The sequence below is a fragment of the Nomascus leucogenys genome, chromosome 11 (genome assembly GCF_006542625.1).
Source record: "Nomascus leucogenys isolate Asia chromosome 11, Asia_NLE_v1, whole genome shotgun sequence".
NCBI lineage: Eukaryota > Metazoa > Chordata > Mammalia > Primates > Hylobatidae > Nomascus > Nomascus leucogenys.
Genome location: NC_044391.1, coordinates 108,416,425 through 108,433,217, shown reverse-complemented (window position 1 = coordinate 108,433,217; position 16,793 = coordinate 108,416,425). Strand labels below are relative to the sequence as shown.

The 16,793-nt window shown below is 42.7% G+C and overlaps 1 protein-coding gene across 3 annotated transcripts in view; it reads left to right on the top strand.

Moving 5' to 3' along the window:
* The window catches only part of MASP1 (mannan binding lectin serine peptidase 1), a 75,606-nt gene that overhangs the window by 837 nt on the left and 57,976 nt on the right, over positions 1 to 16,793 (top strand). For all 3 annotated transcript variants that reach the window (XM_003256630.2, XM_003256628.2, XM_003256629.3), the window contains exon 2: positions 5,147 to 5,378. In XM_003256630.2, coding sequence (XP_003256678.2) covers positions 5,147 to 5,378 — 232 coding nt within the window. The remainder of the gene's footprint in view (positions 1 to 5,146; positions 5,379 to 16,793) is intronic.

The window sequence follows — 16,793 nt, the reverse complement described above, 5'->3', positions numbered from 1 at the left end:
CCATAGCTTGGCTCTGTGGTTTCTTCAACCTTTACAAGTTTGCCAGTTAAACCTCAATTTAGAAAACTAAAAATCTGTCCCCATTTTACAGTTCCCTATAAATTTTCTGCATTTCTCATTGAAATCAGAGGCAGCTGGTGGCATGAATCAAGCTATGAAGTACACCAAATGGCTCTTAAAGAGATATCACACTTAAAAAAAAAAAAAAGGATTTTTAGAGTTCTGAAATCAAGAACTTCAAATTCTAATTGGTTTTAAACTCTTTAACCTTTCTTATTCCTCATTATACTTGACACTCCTTACCAGACCTTTCATACAAGTTCTTTCCTGCAAGTCTGAAAACCCAACCACCCTAGTTATTTTTATTACTTGAGTGTTAATGCTGTTAAAAACACACACACACAAAAAAAAAAACAAATGCTCTGCAGATGTGTAAAGTCCCTAAACACATCTTTTACTATTAATTTTCTTTTCAATTGGGAAAGTGTTTTTATTTGTTTCTCTTCTGCAAAGTAACCTAGCAACTTTTCTGGGTCTGAGACCAATGAGAGGCTTCAGACTATGTTAACTCTTTGAACTCCGATTACCTGTGGTTCAGAGAGATAACCAGGTCCTTAAAAAGTTAGTGCAATAATTCTGTTCTTTTTAAATCCATCGTAATTTTAAACCTGCCATTAAACATCATTTTTCTTTCTCCAAAAAAAAAAAAATATGTGATTTATGTCAATCTACATTGAATGATAATCTCATTTATCTGTCAATGATCTGGTCTGAACCCCACGCTACCATTCAGAGCCCCAGCCCATACCAAACTACTTGGCTGAGTAACGATTCTGTATCTTTGCATATGCTCATCCCTCGACCTGGAGCAACCTTCATCTTTATTTTCCACCTAGAAGCCCTGATTGTTCAAACTGGCACAAATATCTCTTTCTCTCTCCTGACCACCATCTTCCAGAGTGAGCATCCCCTCCTTTGTCCTTTGTTCTGTTTCCATCCCTTGAAGCTGCATCTCTTATTGTCCTTGTAGTATCTCCTTGTTTAAATGTCCACCTCCCCTTACAAATCTCAGTGCTCCTTAAGTTACATGATCTATGTCTTCATCTTTGTACGGCCAGCACCTAACATAATGTCTATTTCCTACTAGCCATTCAATACCTATTTATTGAATTGAATTCAATTTTTGAATAGCCAAGAAACTACGAGAAAAGTGCTCCACTAGAAAAGTCTCCAGCAGGTCTTGTCTCACATGGATACAGTATTTCAGTGTTTGCAGAGCACTTTCAAGAGCACTGTCTCATCTGGTTTTCAGATTCTGGATGAAGTAAGGATTTATGGAAAAGTGGTGGGTATAAAAGCAGTTAAGCAACTTGCCCAAACCACACTGATGATCATGAAAAGGTCCAGATGCAAATTTGGGTCTTCGGGCTCCAAGTTAAGGATTTTTTCTGCTATATTCCACTAGACTTTCAGCCAAGTGTGTTATTCTAAACTGATGGCTCATAATTCTGACTGTACATCGGAATGATCTGTGGTGCCTTAAAACTTGCCAGTGTTCAGGCCTCACCCCAGACCAATTAAACCAGAATCTCCTGGGGAGGGACTTTGGCATTAATATTTTTAAATTTTTCACATAAAGCTATGGGTTTTTAAATTATTTTTCACAGGATTAATTGCTTTGGCCAGATGCCTGGGCATGATATGGGCATGGACCCAGCTTCTTCTGTGAGCTCTTGTTATTCCCTTCTTCTGTTGAAGTTAATTTACCATATGGTATTGAGCATGATGTGACATCTCTTGGGGTATCCTTTTCATCGTCTGTCAAATTAGGGTGCTCTGTAAGGGATCCATGCAGTCCCTTCCAACTCTGCAATTCAAAAATGGAGTCTCGGTGTGTTGTGGGTTGAAACAAGGGGAGTGTACGGACAGTGTATGGAAAAGATAGCAAGTGCTGTTCATGCCACAATCACAGATATATGCGGGCATTTTTAGAGTCCTCCTAGCCTGTTCCTACAGTGGAGCCTCCAAAATCTCAGCTCTATATATTACTTTTGACATTTCTGCAATGTAGCTAAACTTTTTGATTAGCCGGAGGATAGATAGCAGGTGTTGGGAACTATACAGCCGGTGCCTCGTATACAAGAAGCCAAAAACATTCAGAGAGTGTGACGAGGAATGAAAGCTGCCACTTATATTCTTCAGTTTACAGCCCCTAACGCAAGCAGGCAAGCATATGTTCAAGCCCATTACATGAAGGGAGATATTTGTTTCATATGTTTGAAACCGTTTTGGGATGCAAACAAAGTAGAAGGGAAAGCTTCCTGGGCCTTCCTCCCACGCTGACCAGTTGCCTACCACACATGGCACCAGGCTTCTGGGCTACACAGGGCTGTCTGCTGCCAAGTCCTTGACAGAACCGGCCTCAGGAGGCTCAGCGTCTCCCCGATGCGGTCTGGAAAAAGCAGTCATGGAGGAAGTTGACCTTTCGGCCTTGCATAATTTGGGTGTCGCTATTATAGGGAAGTCCAGTTCAGGAGCCAAAGCTCATTCCTGACTCTTGCTTTTCGGGAAGTAGCGGGATGGAATAATCATAACTAATGTTTGACTAGGGCTGCACAGTTAACAAAATACTTCCCCATCCTCCTTTACGCTGATAGCAGTGCTGTGGGAAGTCGTTATTATTACTACTTAATGGATGAGGAAACAAGACCTCCCATGACCTCCCAAAATGGAAAGGATAAATAAAGTCAAAGCTGGAGCTGAATTTAGCTCTTCTGACCCAGGGCCAGTGCTCTTCCCTCCTCAGCAGGGCTGAACCTGAACTCCCAGCCCTGTTAACACTGGTTCATTTCCTCACTTGAAAATGGATGCCTGGGCCCTGCCAACTGGTTTTTTGACTCAGCTTTCCAACTAATTCACAGGTTAACTTGGACACATGCCTTCCCTTCCTTCTGTTTCTGAGGCCCTCCTCCACAGATTGGTGTAAGAAAATATTGACATTGGCTATGGGACTAACGCATTTTGTTTTCTTAATAGAATCTCACATATTGCTATTGTAGGGACCTTGAAAAAAATTAAATAAATTTATTTTCTTTTTATTGAAAAAATAGTACATGGTCCTTCTTGACAAATGCTAACATTTTATATGCACAGAAATTGAAACGCTTATATTCCCATTTCAGAGATTACTACTGTCAATACCTTGGTGTATATCCTTTCAGACTTTTTGTACTTACCTATTTATACTTTATGTAAATATTAACATGACATAGCTACATAATCTATGTATGTAGTTATCTTGCTCTGTTTACATACCCAAAAACTCAAATGTATGCATTATACAGATATATGCATCTGAATATATGGGCAGACTGTGTATTGGAGAGAAACAACTTCCTGATTAGCAAATATATCATTGTTAATCTGAAGATGCTGGTATGGTTTCCCAGCATTGACTTTTTAGGCTAAGACTCAGGCCCCACTTTCATGGATTCATTCATTTATAATCTGCTATATATCAGACTCTGTACTGGGACCTTTATATACATCATCTTTAATGCTCATAGGAGCCTTATGAATTAGATATTATAATCTCCATTTTACATCTGAGGAAACTGGGGCTCAGGGAAACTAGTTGCCCAAGTTTTCACAGTCAGTAAGTGAAAGAATTGGGACTTCAATCCAAGTACATTTCACTGCAAAGGGTGTGTCTAACGTAGTGCAATGTGATACCCACAATAATAGAGAAACGTGCAGGGAGCAGTGGCTTGTGGAAGAGTGAAAGGATACTCCATAGCTGGGAAGCTCTGAGCTGGATGGTAGAGGATAAGCAAGACGGTGGAGGATCAGTAGGTGAGGAGTGGGCAGGGCACGTGCAATGAGGCTGGAATGGAAGGGCATGGCTTGCTCCCAGAATAACAGGGGGCTCACAGGTTTGGCTACTGAGATGAGGTGGGAAGGACAGATCAGCCAGATCAAAAGGGCCTCAACAGCCATCCCAGGAGCAGATGCTTTACCCTGCAAACACAGTAGAACAGCGTGGTCACATCTGTGTTTGAGAAAATCAGCTTTGGCAGAAGACTGCTGGTGGGTGGGTTGGGGATATTGGTTAGGATGCTACAGCAATAAGCCTTATAGGAAAATGTAAACTATGTAATTAACTGGAGAGGAGGAGAGATGGATTTCCAAAACATAGGAAGTAGAATAAGTAGGAAGTGGTGACTGTTGACTCTGGGGTAAATGAAAAGATGAATGGTTAAAGTTCAGGCCAGGGAACTGGTTGATGGTAATACCATGAACAGAAGTCAGAAATGGGAGCAGGAAAAGATTAGGAGAGGAGTGATGAAGCAAGTTTGGGCCCATTAAGTTCAAGGTCACTGGACCTTACAGGGGAATCAGTCTGTTAGACAGAAGCCTGGTGTGGTGAATACTGACTGACCAGGAGGTCTTTGATCAGCCTTGCTCATTCTGCCTCGTTATTGCGTCAGCCATGGTGATGTGCTCTGTAAGTTTTATTGAATTTTCCTTGCCTCTTTTGCAACTCTTTATTAGTCTATTATCTCTGATTCCTACAGGAATAAGTTGTAGGTTTTTGATCCTTTTACCAAGAGGAAGAAAACTTGCTTTGCTTATTCTTTCTTTATTAAAGATTTTGCATACTTTGACTGAGTTTTTGGTGAAATACCATTTTCAACATGTTAAATCTGTTTAAGGTACTACAGATTCCATCAATGCATTTAAGCCTCATCCCAGTATTACCATGTTATTATCATTTACTTTTTAGAAAAGAGAATCAAGAGTTAAATGAAGCTGAGCTGAAGAAATATCAACTTTTACTTAATTATAAAAGTTACATTTTCAACAGTAAAATGGAAGTGTCAGACTCCCAAATATGATACTTCCTAGGAGTTTAAGTTTAATACTATTATCAGATCTTTAATGAGCAAAACCAGAAGAAATCTTAGAAATTATCTAGTTACCGTATTCCCATAATACAGACTGAGGAGGCAAGGTCAGAAGGGGAAAGCTAATTACAGCAGGCCAGAGACAGAGACGTGCTGAGATCTTGTTCTCCTGGCTATGATGGAGATGAATGGCAGGGGCCTGTGTTTATAAATGTAAGTAGACCTACATTCATGTCTTTCAGGTGGCTGCTTCTCTATTATGCTCTGTGCTTCTCCCTGTCAAAGGCTTCAGCCCACACCGTGGAGCTAAACGACATGTTTGGCCAGATCCAGTCGCCTGGTTATCCAGACTCCTACCCCAGTGATTCAGAGGTGACTTGGAATATCACTGTCCCAGATGGGTTTCGGATCAAGCTTTACTTCATGCACTTCAACTTGGAATCCTCCTACCTTTGTGAATATGACTACGTGAAGGTGAGACTCCTGATGTCCCCTAACTGGGCCAGGCTCTCTTCTGGGATTTAGACAAGGCAGTCTGAAATTAGACCCTTCCAGGGTGGCATATAGTAAGAGAGACACACAACATCACAATGGTATGAATTCAGGTCAAGGTGGAAAGCTAAGTGCAAGCTGATGGGTAGAACTAGAAAGGTCCATGAAAGAAACTGAAGCTGATAGAGTATGACTCAGCCCAACACAACATCCCTTCTTTCTTCCTGTTCTCAAAGCCTTTAGTGTTTCTACCAGCCTCTGTTCCATGGTCACCTTTAATTCAACAAGCAGAAAAGGGCAGAGACCTCAAAGTAAGCAGTAATCATGGAAAGAGAACCATAATTATGTCCAAAGTTGAGGCATTAGAAAGCATTGTCCAATTTCCCAAATAAAGATCAAGTATATGGGAAGTGCAGGGTATACAGTAGTAAAGAGTCAGAGATGAAGTCGGAAGTGTGAGTGGAGGGGAGATTCTTAAGGGCCTTGAATGTCATGCCAAGGAGTTTGCATTTTATCAGCAAAAAGCGTAGGTAGGGAGGGGACGGTCACTATCAGAAGTAGATGTAAAAAGTAAATATGGGGGAAGAGCAGGACCGCATCAAAACAATATACCCTGGAATTTAGAGAACCCCCACAAAAAAAAAATTCCATGAGTGGGAAGCTGTTCTTCTTTTAAAGTGAGGCTGAAAAAGGTCAAAATATTTCTAAGGGATCAAGTTTATTGCAGTTATATCTAGTTAAAAAAGATGTGGAGACCTAAGAACCTACCTTCTAAGCTCTCTGCAGCTTCCTGGAAGAGGTTCTCATCAAACAACTCCAGAGCATTTAGATATTTTTAGTATTATTGTAGACTCATTATTCCATGACCAGTAATCCAACATGAATTAACCTTGTATTAATTAGAATATTTGGTCAACAGCAGAGAAGTGAGTTTACAAGGTGCTTTTACAATTATAATCTCAATCAAACTTTAAAACAATTTTGAGACAGGAGCTATGACCCCATTTCACAGGTAAAGAAGTAACCCAGGAAGGTTAAGCAACTCACCCAAGGTTGTACATCTGGTAAGTGACGGATTAAGGTCTCAAACCCATGCCTTGTGTTTTTGAATCACATGCTCTTTTGTCTACACCAAACAACTCCCAAGCTATTCTCCACCGAGCCTAAGATACAGCAGAGGCATACAAAGGCACTGTGCTTCCACTTACTTTATATGTAGACCGTTGTCATTGTATATGTTGGGTCTGCCTGCAATGTCCCATTTACAATGGGTCTCTGCATCTAAACATTTTCCAAAATTGGTGTTCCATGGTAGGGATTTTTAACCTCAGCACTACTGATATTTTGCATCAGATAATTTGCTGAGAAAAGCTGTCTTGAGCATTGTGGGATTTTTAGCAGCATCCCTAGCTTCTACCCTAACTAGGTGCCAGTAGCAGCCCCTGCCCCACCAGTTATGGCAATCATAAATGCGTCCAGATGTTGTTCAATGTTCCAGAACCACTGCTGTATGGGATGATGCCCTCTTAGAATGCCCTGTGCTAGGGACGGTGGAAATATTAGGACACAAAATATCTGGTCCCTTAAAAAGAAAGATGTGTCTTGAAAATAGCCATTGCACAAGATAGAAAACAGTGATGGCAATAAAGACTAACTGATAAAGAATGAGAAAACGTGGAACTGGTTGCTGTAAGAGACAATGTGGATTGGTAACCTAGATGCAATTCCTATAAATTCATTAAAAATAGAACCAATTTCTCAGGGTCACAAGGATCATCCAGGGGGTCTTCACTGAGGCCATGAGTATGTATCATCCTAAACTGAACTTTCTGACGAAAAGGCCAGTTATGCTTTTCGGGATAAAAGGGTTATCCAGAGTTAAACTCCAGGATAAGATGGATTGTAGGTATGGGTCCTCAGGCTAAGTGGAATCTCCCAGCCCATTCCCCCAAATAATGTTGGTCACAAAATCATAGCATTCTTTAATATTTTGGTTGGAGAGTTGTCTTAACCGGAAGAAAAATTACCAAACATTTGTTTAATATGACAATAAGTTCCATGGATTTAGACAAGGCTAGATATGAACTTTCTAACCATATTTTTCTCCACTTTGAAACATGTCAACCATCTAGAAATTTTATCAGTGCCAATAGCTTTTATTGGTACCTGAGGCTCAAGATCACAGAAATTATAGAATTTTTTTGTTCAGTTACAGCGATGACTTCTTCTCATAATTTGCCACCTCTCCTCCTTAAGATTTGACTCTTAACTTCATATTCATTGAGCAACTCTTTCTCTTAAGTTTGATTCTTTTTCAGACAGAAGACAAATTTAACTCTGTTAGGTCTCCTTTATCAAGATGATAAACACACAAGAGAGGATTTAGCTCATTTCTTTGCTCCAAATAAGTGGAGTATCCAAGGAAAGCAGATGAAGCAGCTGACATAAAGCAGCATTTTGTTAATGGGAAAAAATGATGATACTTTTCAAGAGCAATAATATAATCTGAAGACCTCGCTTAACACTGAATTAAAGACATCGGAATAGACTTCTCTCCAAAGCTTGGCTTTCTTGGCTACAGAATATTTTGGAAATTGGTTGATGGTTTCTATCTAGAATGGTGAGACTCCTTCCTGAAACCACAAGTAGATGGACATGGGCCCGCTGGAAGGGGCAGCACGGTCCTGGGCCCTTACATGGAATTCAGGAAATGCCTTTTCTGGTCTCAGATCATGTCCAAATGACATGGAGTGGAGAAGAATATTATTTTACAGCACCCTCTCTGCTCCAAAATTAGACAGATGACCTCTGGGCATAACAGAGAAGTAGTTTACTTGAGGCAACTTAGGCACTGAGCTGCCTACCTGGAGTGCCCTACAGTCCTTGCATCTGTGAGTTGGGACAATTTTCCAGTTCCTTTGAAAGAAGAGATTAACATGGTGGTGGCAGGAGGTGAGATAGATTTCTCCACTTGTGCTTGCACAGCTGACTCTCTTCCAGAAGGCTACCCTAAGGTCAGCATTAGCCTCCTGCAGAGGTTTCAACAGCTGTGGGGCACCAGCAGGCCTCCCCTCTGCAGGATGCTGCATGCTAGTTGGCTGACTACTGGTGCTCATGTGGAGACCACCCTGTGCCCCTGCCTACACACACCCAGTGAGTTGCCCTCCTAGAGCTGAGAACTCACAGAATGTCAGGCTGCAGGGGCCCTCTGGGGACACATCTCATCTTAAGTTGTAGTTTTCAAATATGTTCTCCCCAGCACACATTTTCTTCTTCTTCTTCTTTTTTTTTTTTTTTTTTTTTTTTTTTTTTAAACAGAATCTTGCTCTGTTGCCAGGCTGGAGTGCAGTGGCGCGATCTCGGCTCAGTGCAACCTCCACCTCCTGGGTTCAAGTGATTCCCCTGCCTCAGCCTCCCAAGCAGCTGGGACTACAGGCACCTGCCACCATGCCTGACTAATTTTTTGTATTTTAATAGAGATTGGGTTTCACCATGTTGGCCAGGATGGTCTCGACCTCCTGACCTGGTGATCCTCCCACCTTGGCCTCCCAAAGTGGGATTGCAGACGTGAGCCACTGCACCCAGCCCACATTTTCTTCTTGAAAATCTTCAGTTAGGCCCAACATAGAGAAGAGACAGAAGTGAGCTGCTCTAGCTGAAGGTGGTTCTGCTTGCTCATCCTCCTTGGTTACCCTGAAGCACCTTGAGGGATTATGGCTTGAATCTTGCTGCTCTGGCCACATTCCTATTGGACAGAAGAGGAGGTCAGGGTTCAGAGAGTGGGTGAGCAGTCTGCCTCTGAAATCCCAAACCCAGAAGTCTTCCACACTTAGTTGAAACCCACTGACTTTCTCTAATTGCCTGGCCAATGCTAGCCCCTAGCATATATGCTTTTTCTGGCTATAAATGGAAGAGAATCTCTTCCCTGTCCATCTGAATAAAAGCCCAAATATGCCATGTGGCCCCCAGGTAAATCCACATCCCTCTCCAAAATTCTGTTTTTTCCTCTGTTCAGTGAGAGGGTGAAATGAGATGATCCCCATGGTCCTTTCAATTCTGGAATTATGATCCCAATCCTCCTCACCAGAACTTCCAAGATGACCCCACCAAACCCTCCTTATCATAGTCAGGATAACACCAGAAAACAGAAATCGTATGTTTACAGCAGCTGCTTCTCAATGTTGCATAGCTGCAAGCACTCCAGTAGGAGCCTGCAGCCTGCTGGGGATGCCTTGGTGGTATGTCATCACCGAACTTGTAAACATATCATGCCAACACTGTCCTTTACCAAGCAACTTAAAATATCACTGACTTGCCTTTGGCAGGATAAATTTCCCTCTTTTGAGGCATTTTTCCTCTATGACTAAATTCTCCTCCCAGGCCTATATAGGAGTGGGTTTAAGAAACCTTCCAACTCACAGGAACATTTTCCAGCCCATCGGGGCACAAACTGCCCTTCCCACCCAGGCCCATCGGGGCGATGATGATAGAACTGCTTATACTGCTCATCAGTAGCCTGAAGAAGAGCAGGACTCACAAGTCTGTGGTCCGGTTGCTCACATTTATGAAAATTCCTCTCCTGCCTGATTTCCCACAGTTCTTGGTCTTCAAGACTCATGCACATCTGCACAGCAGCATCTGCTTCCTTGGAATGTGGCTGCAATGTTTAGATTCCTGTGGTGTATAGATGAGGCATACGAATCAAGGCTGGTTAATGCTGCAGGCAAGAGGCAAAGCACAGCTATTAGTCAGGGAGTCAGGCAGCCTGGGTCCTGGGTGTCATTCTATACTCATTAACCTTGGGCAGATGACTACACCTAAAAGGGACTCTGTTCCCTCCTCTTTCAAATACAAACGGTTAAACCAGATGGTCTCTAAGGTCTACTTTGCCTTGATATTCTGTGCATCTAAGACCTTAGAAATCATGACCCAACCCCATGATCATCATGTCCAAAGCCCAGGGAAGGGCAGTTGATTGGCCAACATCATGCTTGTATCAGAATTTACATCTTAAGATTCTCAGTCTTTTCTTCTATTTATTTAACAGAATTATTTAACAGATTAAAAAACAGCAAAGTCCCATCTTGTGAATGACTAGTTTTTATGTTGTAATATAAGACAAATATTGTCTCTAGTCAAACTTACTGTTAAAAAATCCCTTAAATATTGTAAAGCATTATATTTTAGATGTCCAGAAAAGAATTTTTTTCCAAAAATGCAAGAAACTAAAGTTCCTTTGGTTGAGCACCAGATGAAGTGGTCCATTTATACTTACAAAGAGACTATGAAGCTATAGTTATGGAGAGAGTTTAGATAGTTAGAAACCAGAACCACCAAGAGAATAGCAGATTACAAGTTCCAATTTCAAGTTCATTTCATGGCATCTATTCACTGTAAAAGGAAGCATAAATCATCTGCATTTGGATTGTACTCTCTTTTTTTCTCTTTATGTCACCATGTGTAATATTTTAATAGCATCTGTGACACGTTTATGTAATGCAATGCCACTGTTCTCCTTTTAACCCTATATCCTTGATGTATTCGACATTTCTTCCATCCTTTCCACTGTTAGTTCCTTAGTTCCAATTCTTACTCCTCTCAACTAGTCTATTGTAATAGCCTTCTATATGTCTACCAGATGTCAGCCTCTCCCCATCTAGCCTACCTTCTATGAGTATCCAGAAGGATCTTCTTCGAACATAGCTTTGATTATGCTACTCCAAAAATCTTTCAATGCCTCCCCATTGTCTATGGAAGGAAGCACAGTAATCCTATTGAAAAGCTTCCATAAGCTGGACACTATGCCAAAGACTGGGTCTGCAAAGATCAGCAAAAAGAATTCTTCACAGTAAAATGAACTGTAAAATCCTCAAGGAATTCACGGTTCCATAGAATGTAATGAAATAAGTGCATAATAAAGCCAGACAAAGTAACACAAGGGGTATCAGTCAGTATATAAGTTTGGGAGTGGTCATTTTTAGATGGCCAGGGAGGGCTTTGGAAATAGTTGATGTTTGAGATTAGTCTTTAGAGGTAAATAATAATTTGGCAGTGCAGTTCTCTAAGTAGGATTTCTTAGCAGAGCTACCATCAAAGCAGGGAGGTTGAAGAGGATGGGAATGATGCAAAACTGAGAATAATCAGAGTTGGCATGTTTTGGGGAGATGTAAAGCCCAGAAAGATTATCTGAGGGTGAACTGAGAAGTGTTTGGTAAATCTGGGTTTAAGCATATGCTCCCCAAATCACATACAAGTGGTCAAAGGTTGAATTAATTTCACAGATGGATTTTGTTGGCCAGCCTAGTATTAACTTATACTATGGTTTGGGGGGGTAAAAAAAGAAAGAATTATGACAACATGAAATTTCCGATCTCACACAACAATCTACATTTCCAAATTCTCTTAGAATATTAGAAAATCTGGCAACTCTTACAGCTTCCTGCCTTCAACAATCAGCCAGCACTAGGAAGAGGTGGCCTTGTGGGTAGGGTCCCCACCATTCCCTATAGCTCCCCCATGCTAATGCTTTCTGGCCTCTTAATGGCACCATTGCTGATTTTACAGTAAAGAAAGTGAATCATTTTTCCCCAGTGTCTCTATCAAAAGTAGGAAAGTTGAAAGTTCTTGAGAAAGACACGTATGTCCGGAAAAATTTCTTTGCAGAGTGAAGAATATCCCTCTGTATTTCACACGCAAAGTGTGTATTTCTGTGTAAAGAATTCATAGCAGCTTGTTTCACTCATTTATGTTTTCTGCCTGGCATCTTTTAGCATTTAAGTCTAGGACCTCCAATTAGAAGCTGTGATGTGGCGGAGGGGTGGGGCAGTGGGGTTCGGGGTTGTGACACAGTCAGGGGTATGCTTGAGGAAGGTTAATCTGGAGCTACGTGAGGGACGTCAAGGACTAGTAAAGTCAAAAGAAACTGGAGCCGCTGAATGAGGCCATTTAGGTGGCTGTGCTAAATAGATTGAATATGACTATGTGGAGCGTAGTATACTTCAAGAAAGCCCACAGACCTCCTGGACAGCTATGGAAGAGCAGGTAGGATGTGCAGAGGTAAACGCCACAGGAACTGGCTGCGTATGGGAGAGGAAAAAGGAGGAATCAGAGGCTTTAAGCCCCAGTTATGACAACTTATTGGCTACTTACCCAGAAATTGAGATCAGGAACGTGAAGATGTATAGATTTAGAAAGATATAGAGTGCACTGAAGTGCACTGAGTTTTGAATACAGCTGGAAATGCTAGTCTAAATTTTGAGACAGAGCTTAAAGAGTCATAAGAGTGGGTGTGGAAAGAGCACAGAGACAGTGATGGAGAGAGGATTAACACATTGAGGATTAATTTCTGTCTCTGCCACCATCTGAGTGAGGAACCTTGGGGAAGCTCCTTGATCTCCCTCAGCAATGGTTTTGTCATCAGTTGAAAGGAAGGGTTCCTAAAGAATACAACATCTTCCTCACAGGTCGTGGGAGGATTTGAATGAGGTGAGGGTCGAAGTGAAATCAGTACTGCAAAACGCAGTTGTGCTTAGTGGTTGGGAGCTCAAACTTGGGAGTCATTCAGACCTAGCGTCAAGTCTTGCCTTCACTTCTTACTGGAGCAGTTGCTTAACCTTGCTAAGATTTTCTTCTCCATCTGTAAAATGGAGATAATAATGATACTTATTTCATAGACTTACTGTGAATGCCAAATGAAGTAAATGCTTTAATGACATATGTCCGACACATCTCTAATTAGCTCAAAATTACTGTTGTAGTGGTAATGAAGGCAATGGTATGAGTCATAAAGTGTCTGCCTGGTATCACCAGATGCTCAATGAATGTCAGTTTTCTTATCAGCTCTGACCCTACCACTGACTGGCTATGTATGGCCTTGCTAATGTTACTCAGTTTTTTCTAGCAATTTATGGAAAAGTGCTTCCAAAGCACTATTCAAAAGCAGGAGGTTATTTATTTCTCCTTTGTATTTACCTTGTAGAAGCACACATTTTACGACAGTTTCTAGTCTATTAACTCATTTGATTCCCATGGAATAGGAAGCGCAGGGATTATTGCACCTAATTTATAAAAAAGGAAACAGGTACAAGTGAATTTGTTCAAGTCTCTGAAGGAAAGCCAGGCTTGAATCCCTGCTCTTCTAACTCCCCGAGTCATGGTTCTGTGTCTCTGTGGAGCCTTCCTCAGAATAGGCTTTATTGTGGAGGGGGCCCTGTTGTGTTTCCTGGCCATGCATTATTCCTAAAACAATACTCTACTTGTCAAGATGATTTCATAAAATTTAGTAAAACAGAAGGTCCGTGAGGGTCCCTATATTGTCTAGATTATTTTAAATAACGTTCTCTTTTATCCTTTGAGAAAAAAATGTTTTTTAAAAATAATAGAAAATGGAGTCTGAACTACAGTGAATCTGCAAGTGCTTGTATTATCTGCTTGTAGTGCATCATTTCTGATGAGCTCAAGCTCGTTCCCACTAGATTGCCAGCCCCATGAGTTCAGGGCCTATGTCTGTGTTTTCTCCAGTAGAAAGCACAGTCCTGGGCAGAACAGGAAAAGGCACATGTCTCCTGGCAGTGGAAAGGGCTCTGGCCTAGAAAACAGCTGCTGACTCCTGCTGAGAGCTTGGGCAAGTCACGTCTTCATTCAAGGCCTCAGTTTCCCCATCTGCCTGATGAGGGAACTGGACCAGCTGGCCTCTCCAAACCCTTCCAGTTCTGATGGTCTGTGACTCCCAGTCCAATGCCCCTTCCCTCAGGCCACATTGGGTCAGTCTGCATCCTGCTGTGTAATTGAGAGGTAAGTCGCTCCTAAGTGGTACTCTTCTGACCCCTAAGCTCCTAATTTCTGTACAATGCTCTGTGTTTACTTAGAACATGCCCTCGACCTTCCGGCTGAACTCACTTCACCTACTGCGTAACTCTGCTCATTCTCTGGGAGTGGACAGGAGGCCTTGGCCCCAGAAGGAAATGAGAAATGGGTAAACATTTCTCATGAATTTCAATTGTAGTCTCCAGTGGAATTCTCCCACTCCAGAGACACCGGGTCCCAAACACCAATTCTAGCTGATTCAGAAGAGTTAGAAAATGAAAATGAGCTTGCTTCAGGAAAGTGTAATGAAAGCTCATTTTATGCCAAAAGTGCAAACAGCACAGGCTTCGGGGTGATGGAAAACAAAAGGAAGTTCCCAGTGCTGAGGAAGAGCATGTGGGCGAGTGTGAGCTGGGAAGGTCCCACGTGTGGGTGCACATGGGGTGCATATCTCTGTGCTTGAGTATATTACAGGTTGCTCTTGAAAACACCTTGGTGAAGAACAGTGCCTGAATTTACTTCGATGTGCTTATAAAGGGAAAAGTTAAGGGAAGAAGAGGTATTCATTTATTCAACAAATATTCATCTAGTGCCTACAATTTATTAGAGCTTAGGGTACAGCAGTAATTAGAACAGATAGAAATCTCTAAAGTGAGGCTTACATTGCACTGGGATAAACAGACAATAAACACTAAACATAAAACATAACTAAATGATGTACTAAGTAATAAGTTTATGGACAAAGAAATAAAATAGAGCAGGGCTCTGCATGAGTTGAGATGGGGGCTCTGATTTAAATATGGTGCTCATTGACAGAGTGACATTTGAGCAAACACTTGAAGCAGGTAAGAAGGTTAGCCATGTGGCTTTCTTGGTGGGGGGCTGCCCTGGGGGGCACTCTAACCAGAGGGAATATTCAGTGCCCTCAGGTGGAAAGTGCCTGGTGTGTTTGAAGAATAGCAAGGATGGCAGTGTGGCCGGAGGGCAGGAACATGAATGAAGACTGAGAGGTACAGATGGGGGGCGGGATGGGAGACTGGAAAACAGGGTTCCTGTTAAATGCTGCCAGGCAATGGCAGGCTTTACAAGCTGCTTTCATGCCCCGAATCTCATTTGACCTGATGCTCAGAGGATAGTATTAATGTCCATTTTTTATGTTTGTGAAAACTGCGGCCTGGAGACAGGGGCATGAGTGCTAAAAACCAGATTGGGGGGTGGGGACAGGGAATGGGGGCAAAGAGATGTGCAGTGGCTCATCATTCAACACTCAGATAGCACGGACACAGAGAGCCCGCAGAGCATGGATCATAGAACAATCACATAATTAGGAAGTAATGAGTTTTCACAGAACTGATTTTCATAGAACTGGTTTCTAATAGAATTCATTTAATTGTAAGTTTATGAAACTAGGGTAGCAAAATCTCTGAAAAGCTGACAGTTGGCTCTTATAAACTGGTGTGTGCTGCCGGCTCCAGCACACCTGCTGCCTGGGGAGGTTTAAATGACCCCTGAGGTATAAGTGGCAGAGCTATGACAGTTGGTCCTTATTCCAGCACTCTTGTAGGATTTCTGTGCAAAGATTTGAGGATGTAAGTTTAGCCTGAGTCGGGGTAAGGTCCTGGGCAGTGTCACAGGAACACAGCGGCTCACAACCCTTGAAACTCTGCTGGAAGACCCTGGCCCAAGGCGGCCCCTTCTGTCCACTCAGCACCAGCCTCATCACTGCCTTCACCCACGTCCTGGCTATGACACACCTGGAGCCAGGCAGCTTCTGCCACAGAACACAACAACCCTTTGTGTTTCCCATCCTCGGGCTATTTTCCTGTCCTAAACTGTTTGGGGCCCAGCCTCCAAGTTGCTGAAGGGATTTGCATATGAATGAGCTCAGCTCTAGAGTCCCAGAAGGGGTGAGGTGGGGGAGTCTGAGCCATTCTCAGACCAAAGAGAGTGTCAATCCTCCTTGGCTCTCCCTCCCAGACACAATTCCCAGAATCTTCCCTCCCACCCCACCCCCCAGCCCAGCTCCCTCTGAGATGGTGGGCACTGCTGGTTTCCCACCTGCGGGATGCCCGCTTCCCAGGCTCTTGGCAGGACCCCTCCCCTGCCAGCTCTTTCTTCTCCCTCTGCTCATGCTGCCCTTTTCTGTCCAGAGCCCTCCCAAGAATGGGCAATCCTTCCTGGCAGCAGTGGCATTCTCGGACTTTTAGGACCTGCCAGCTGTTTCTCTGGCCCCCACCAGCTGTTTCTCAGGCCCCCACATTCTTTCTGGTGCCAAGCATTTGCATGTACACAATACCTGCTTAGGGGCTCACCCAGCTCTGTTAGGAGGTTTTCACCCTGATTAACAAATAAGAACACCATCCTGGGAAGAGCAGTGCACCTGGGCCCCGGTACTGGCTCTGCCATTGACTGACTTTGAACAAGTCTATTCCTCCACCAGGTATAGACTCGAGGTCTTTTCATGTTCTTTTCAGCTCTGACCTTTGCTCTGGCAGGTGGCTTATCAACTGTGTGATTCCAATTATTGAGCCAAACCTGGCTGTCAGAACATCCTGATGTTGTCTCAGGTCTGCTACTTGTAGGCTATGTGGA